We start from the raw sequence: 7,087 nt of genomic DNA, 5'->3' as shown, positions 1-7,087 counted from the left end.
TCTGTGGAAACGTTTTGGAGGGGATTTTTCGTCAGTTTTTCGTACGTGTTTGTGTCGCTAAGGAGCTGGTTGATTTTGTCGAGGTAGAAATCTTTGTCCATTATTACGATTTTGCCGTCTTTGTCGGAACTACTTATTATAACATCTAACTTTTTTAGCGAGTGGATGGCTATCATGAATCTGCGGGGAACAGGATATTTCTTATGAAGGTCAGTTAAAGCATTTAGTAACACTCCTTTTAAACATATCTCTTCACGGCTGTAGTTTTTGTCAGATATGAATTTATCAAAAGCCACTATGAAGTCTAGGTTGTTTTTGCGGTCTGGCATAAGAGCAAAGGATAAGCCTAAATTTAAAACTAAATGTTGATTTACAGTAAGGGGGGTGTTGGATAAGTTTAAAACTTTGTCTCTCTCTTTCTCTTGCTCGATATATATATATTTATATTTTTTTTCGTCTTTTCATTAATAATAATTTTTGTTGGAATAATTTGTGTAAAAATTCATGATATTAAATTGTATATGCTCCCGTGTTGTTTTCAAAATGTACTGTTTTCTGGAAGAATCACTTGTATACTGCGGGTATCCTTCAAGGTGTGGCTAGCCTATGGCGACTCCTCCTCTCTGTAGAGTGAAAATCGCCCTTATGGCTAATCTGGTAGTGTCAGTTTGTATATTAAGCCTTCGTTTGACTATGGTGTTCTTTGTAAAATCAGTTTGCCTCAGTAAAGGGTCCGAATAGGACCGAAAGTACTTGGCTAAATTCATTCATAACCTTAATCGAACTCATATATAGAACGAACCTCCTTCGAGTTTAACAAGTTCAAATACGTTCTGCTTAGCGAATCAGTAAACTCAATCATTATTTTGATAAAACTTCGTATCTGTCAGTTAAATCATTGTGATTTCACCTAAAAACGACTCGATCTCCAGAGCTATTTCCATAAACCAATCTCTGGGACGTTGCTGGAGCCGTGTCAGCAGAGAAAACGGTAATGCCACTGTTATAATCTCTGTCCAGATTGGCTGGAAGTGGCTATGAAAATGGATTTATCCCCGTGTTAAATATTGGCGCTCGTTACGTTGCACAGACTGGGGAGGTTTGAAAGCGCATATTTTTTTTTATAGTTTTCACTGAGAGAGAGAGAGAGAGAGAGAGAGAGAGAGAGAGAGAGAGAGAGAGAGCTCAGCTGTCAATGCCGTCTGTACGTGTAGGTACACCATTTAGCGGTGCTTTCGTGCGTTTTAACCCACGGCAAAGCTCAGTAAATCTTTGACACGAGCGCCACTCACGCAAACCCCTTCTTTCATTCACTTAATTCACGAACCTGCCAAAGGCCTATGCTTTACGTAGACCCTTTCGGCATAGAGACGACGAAAATAGATGATCAGTAAAAGGATACACGACAAAGTTGCCCCGCCACTTTGAGAGATAATTCGATTGGTGTTATGAAAAGTCTGGTTTTTCTCGATGTACAAATATGAACATAAACTTCGGTGATACTAATAGGATAACTTTTTTAGAGACAGGAATAGATTCGAGGCAGAAATATTCTTTTGCATAATGTCAGGTGAGGCGGACTCGTCCAATGCAAATCCTCTTGCATGAACTGAGGCTAATCTTGTTTCGAACCTTATTTACAAAGTGACACAAGCTCCTGGCTTGCTGAGTGCTCTCTCTCTCTCTCTCTCTCAATTTTTATATAGAACCAATAGATTCTGTCCTCTCTCACTCTTTCTCTCAATTTTTATAAGAAACCTATCAATGTCCTTTCTCTCTCTCTCTCTCTCTCTCTCTCTCTCTCTCAGCTTTTATATGAGAACCTATAAATATCTTCTCTCTCTCTCTCTCTCTCTCATTTTCTCCCCCCCCCCCAACCCCCCCAAAGCTTTATATGAGAAACTATAAATATCTCTCTCTCTCTCCTCTCTCTCTCTTCTCTCTCCTCTCACCACACAACAAACACACAAACAACAAAACCCACACACACACACACACAAACAATTTTTAAGTAAAAAACCATAGATGTCTTCTTCTCTCTCTCTCCTCTTATTTTTAAGATATCTTCTCTCTCTCTATCCTCTCTCTCTACTCTCTCTCTCTCTTACACTTTTTCCTCTTCTTTCACACACATACACACAAACAATTTTTAAGTAAAAACCCATAGATGTCCTCTCTCTCTCTCTCTCTCTCTCTCTCTCTTTGAAGTGACAGATTTCCCATTGTTTCCTTCAAATGTCTTGTCATTCGTTCAGAGTTCACCGCAATCACTGCTCATTTGTCTTGGGTTTGTAATAATAAGAGCAATGTTTGATGAAACAAGTGAGTTTATTCTTATTATCCATCATTATTATACCTTATTATTATTATACCACTACAATTTATAATGCATTTATCATTTATTTATAATCTATTGACAACATTATTATGATTTATTTATTGTGAGTGTCTGTATGTACGTGTATGTATTGAATGTGTGCATAGGCATGTGTGCGAATTATGTGCATTATTCCATAAGGCACGTTGAAGCCAATTTCAGAAAAGAATTTTATTAAATTATGAGAGAGAGAGAGAGAGAGAGAGAGAGAGAGAGAGAGAGAGAGAGAGAGAGAGACTTTTAAAAGTTGAGCAAATATTGAAATCATTTTATTCGTCACCCACAAACCTAGAACTGAACCACGACTGAAGGGCTTTATCGGTCGTAGGACTTTCTAGGACTTTCTAGGACTTCTTAGGATTTCCCACAGCAACACCACAAGGGACAGGAAGTGGCCAAAAGCGTAAAAGATGAAAGGCCCTTGGAGATGTCCCAGTGAAAGAGCATTGAGTTCAGGAGTTGGTTTCTGAAATAAGAAAGTAATAGGATTTGTCATTTCCATCGACGGCCGAGTGGGTAAGGTCACAGTCACCCTTTATCAAACCCGAAAGGCGCGAGTTTGAATCCTGGCCAGGGTAGACACCCTTGTTATTAAAGTATATAATTTTCTTAAGGTGTAAGGTATCATGAGGATAAGTGACATTGATATGAAGGGAATTGATAGCTGATATCTCTCTCTCTCTCTCTCTCTCTCTCTCTCTCTCTCTCTCTTTTCTCTCGCTATATATATATATATATATATATATATATATATATATATATATATATATATATATATATATATATATATATATATATTATATATATAATATATATATATACATATACATATATATATTGGTATGATTCCAACTTACTGACCACCAGTCAACCACAAGTAACGAATGGGTATCAGCATCAACTAGGCTAAAAAAAGAATTAGCTGATGGTCCTCGCAATCTCATCCCTAATGATTTTCTGAGAACCCTGAGGCTCTACCCTAATGGCACCAACTCCACTAAACTATTTCTAAGGTAATGAATATTGGGAAATGGTCTTTATTCTATCCATTACTGAGAGGCACCACATACTGTCGCGAAGTAGCCTTTGAAATCGTCCATGGCATCTTTGTACCACTTCTGCATGAGACCATTCTCGAACATCCACTGCATCCCGACATCGAACTTGTACTTCCAGGGGGCGTGCTTCCGGACAAGGAAGGCCAGGTAGCCTGGATACAGCTGCTCCTGGAAGCTGTAAACCTTGCTACCGTGGCCGAGCTTATTGTACAGAATCTTGACGTAGGAGTAGGTCTCTGTGTGAGCGTGTGTCCCTGCCAGGACTCTCTCGATGCACTGCTCTTCACCGATGTGCTCCATGGTGTCATATGAAGGGACCATGTCCAGGATTCTGTACAGGGCCGAAAGGATTGGGTGGGTTGATTCAGCTAGTGCCTCGTCCACAAATTCACCATAATCTACCATGCAGAGCCTGTGTCCACGAAGGTTGGATAAGAATCACTTGAGTTATTGGAGAAATTGGCAAACTTCTGTATTTTGAGAGGTGTTATGACCTTCATCTAAAAACTCTACAAAAATAACCATCCAGGTCATCATGAACATATGCAAGTCAGGGGTCAAGTTTTATTTTTCTATTCTTTTTAAAGGGCCACGTGAAGGGGCACTAATCTATGCTGGCATGGGACCAAATCGTCTGAAAATTAAAATCAGTCTTATTTGTATCCCGGCTTGTGGCTATGCTCAAGCCTTCTTTTCACACAGAGAATCTGATCATTTATCTATCTACTCATATGATCTATCTACACTTTAATCAGAGTACATTTGCCACCATATGACATTTACTGGTTGAATGTCTCATTCTTGGAAATCTAATGCATAGGTTACTCTCTTGGGGACGTGACAGAGATGGACATTTCATCTTTGCAACAATCCTCGTGCAAGACTGTAATTTAGACTAGCTACATATATTTGTTAGGGAGGCGAGCCTCTTCAATAAAATTTAGATATACAGTATGCGTATGTGTACTGTATTGTATTACAGATGTGATTATATATGTACATAATTTTAGATATTTTTACATGAGACTCCTTTAAAATTTTTTATTTATCTACCTTTTCAATTTCCTATTCAATTTAATTACGGTATCAGTAACATAGATGTTGTGACACCAGTTTTAATAGCCTAAAATCAATCAATCAATCACCTGTAACTGCTCTTTGAAAGGTCTTCAGCTGTCTGAAGCTTCGCTGGGAAAGCAGGCACAGTGAGAACAGCCATCAGGTTGCACGTGTAAGACTCCGAGATGAACCACAGCGCCACCCACCACATCATGATGAAGTTCCTGAGGCGCCATTTCTTGGGGGCTTTGGTCAAGGGCTTGGAGAAAATCCTCTGGAGGAAGATAACAGGTGTTAGACTCGTGGAATGGAGACATGGCTCCGCCTCCAGTCTATAGCTTGTGGGTGGATGTTGACTCTGAGCTAGTCTGTTGGAGGAGAATGCTGTCCTCACTCTCTAGCCTGTAGGAGGATGTCTAGTATTGTCTACTCTATACTCTAGCCTACAAGAGGATGTCTGCTCTATACTTTATCCTGTAGGAGGATGTCTATTCTATACTCTAGCCAAGGGGTGGGCAAGCTTTTCAGTGCAAGAGCCACATTAAAACGTTTACAGTTTCATAGGGCCTCCGAGTATATTAAGCAAAATAATTAATATTTGAAATAGACAAAAAAAAAGCTTTTAAAGAAAAACTGCGATTAATTTTTATTAATTATTATTTTGAAGTACTGTAGAAGATTCACATGAAATGCATTTATTTAAAAGACATGGTAACTCATTTGGAAAACAATTATTATTAATTGGAATTTTAAAGTGGGAACTTCACATGAAACACATCTGAAAAACAAAAATAACCTTTCTCGTTTAACTTTAGGAAGAGAATATTGATTCCACTCTCCAGCCTGTAGGATGAAGCACCTCCAACAAACTAAACAAACTAGCTTGTGGGAAGACAACACCTCCATTCGCTCATTTACAGAAGGATTGTGCTTCCATTCTCTAACCTGTAGGATAGTGTCCCATCCACTCTCTAACCTGTAGAAGGATATCACCTCCACTCTCTAGCCTGTGGGAGGCGGATGCCTCCACTTTCTAACCTGTAGAGGATGTCACATCAATTCCCAATCTAGGGTCTTTCATAGAGGCCATTTAACCCTATATGTGTTGTATTGTGCATTTTAGATTGGCTTGTATCCTTAATTCCTCTCCCTGCTTAGCTGTCCAACTTCTTTAACTGCTTTTCTAAGCAGGAATAAAATCCTGGTTCGTTCCCAGGTTGAGGCCGATTGCTTTATGTCCATTCTATAAAATCTGGTTTTCCTCTGTTGACCTAAACAGGGAATTATATCTGGTAGTTAGGTGACTGCAGTGGGTTGCAGCTAAGTCCGATACAGGGTATGGGACTCGCAACCTCGCCCTGATATTGCTAGTATACTCACGATATAGTTACTGGAAGTAATGTAACTTTTATTTAGAAATATATTATTGCCAAATACTGATTAAATTCATCTAGACTTTAAAAATGACATTTCATTGGAGTTTTGAGCGGATGACATAAGTTTTAAAGGTAAAAATTGCTTTATATATTTCTCCAGATATGAAAAATTGTTTTGACCATATTAAACATTGTTTTTTTTTAAATAATAATCTCGACACAAGCTTCTAACAAAGTTTCGAGACTTTGGATATAGAAGTAACTTATAGGGAGAGGGAAGGTGAACTCGTTGCTTATAAGTATTTGGGGGGGACCCTTGGGACTTAATGAGTTATAGAAAACCTGACCAATACAGGCAGTCCCCGGTTTACGTCAGGGCTTCTATTCCCGGAGGTGCGCTGCAACCCGAAATACACTGTAAGGTGGAACAAAGTAATAATGACGAGGCTGTGAGTCAAGCTCCGTAGAGCCCGAACGCTGTAACCCTGGAACTGCCTGTACACTGAATCATTCTGAAAGCAATTCGTTCAGTTAAGGCACAAACCTGTTGACGTACCTGAATGATATTCATGCCATTTGTGACGAAGGGCAGGTCGAAATTGTAGTCCAGGAGATGATAAGTGACGGTGACGCAACACATGGACAAGACGATGGCGCCCCACACCCACCAGGAAAAAGGGTGCAGGATGCTTTGCCACCTGGGAAGCGGAGGTGGGATTTGGAGCATTATTCCGAACCTGGAGGAAAACGTGAATTAGGGAGATGGGATTATTCATCATTTAGAATGTTCTGGCGAAGTCTGAAGCCTCCTGAAGATTTCTGAAAGAGTCTGAAGCCTCCTGAAGATTTCTGAAAGAGTCTGAAGCCTCCTGAAGCGTCCTGAAGGGATCTGAAGCCTCCCAAAACTTCCTGAAGGAATCTGAAGGCTCCTAAAAGTTCCTGAAGTATCCTGAAGCCTCCAGAAACTTGCTAAAGTCTCCCAAAGATGGTGTAGGGTGAAAGGAAGATGAGGAAGCCTATAAACAGTCTGGAATAGAATGCTAAATAGAATTCTTTATCATATTGGATGTTTCGGTGGATTCTGAAGCCTCCAAAAGTCTCCTGAAGTCTCCTGAACCCTCCTCAACCCGCCTGAAGTTTTCTGAAATAACGTAGGGCAAATTAGCAAGAGAAATTTTTTTAAAGAATCCGTATGAAAAGGTTAGAAGTAAGAACGT

General features: G+C 39.6%; 1 protein-coding gene across 1 annotated transcript; it reads right to left on the bottom strand.

Moving 5' to 3' along the window:
- Positions 1 to 3,426: 3,426 nt before the first annotated feature.
- LOC135205001 (ionotropic receptor 21a-like) lies at positions 3,427 to 6,597 on the bottom strand. Its single transcript, XM_064235231.1, has 3 exons — positions 6,427 to 6,597; positions 4,581 to 4,768; positions 3,427 to 3,847 (listed from the first exon to the last, which is right to left on the bottom strand). The coding sequence occupies exons 1-3, from the start codon at positions 6,595 to 6,597 to the stop codon at positions 3,427 to 3,429; spliced, it is 780 nt and encodes a 259-aa protein (XP_064091301.1).
- Positions 6,598 to 7,087: the final 490 nt, after the last annotated feature.

Source organism: Macrobrachium nipponense, chromosome 48 (assembly GCF_015104395.2).
Source record: "Macrobrachium nipponense isolate FS-2020 chromosome 48, ASM1510439v2, whole genome shotgun sequence".
In the NCBI taxonomy this organism is placed as follows: Eukaryota; Metazoa; Arthropoda; class Malacostraca; order Decapoda; family Palaemonidae; genus Macrobrachium; species Macrobrachium nipponense.
Note: the sequence above shows the minus strand (reverse complement) of the source record. Positions and strands in the feature narration are given on the sequence as shown.

Excerpts from the sequence above, each read along its gene's own strand:
- LOC135205001 (XM_064235231.1), bottom strand. The coding sequence starts at position 6,597 with ATGCTCCAAATCCCACCTCCGCTTCCCAGGTGGCAAAGCATCCTGCAC. Across the intron at positions 4,769-6,426 it reads ATGGCATGAATATCATTCAG|AGGATTTTCTCCAAGCCCTT; the intron begins GTACGTCAACAG and ends ATCTTCCTCCAG. Across the intron at positions 3,848-4,580 it reads CTTTCAAAGAGCAGTTACAG|GCTCTGCATGGTAGATTATG; the intron begins GTGATTGATTGA and ends TCGTGGACACAG.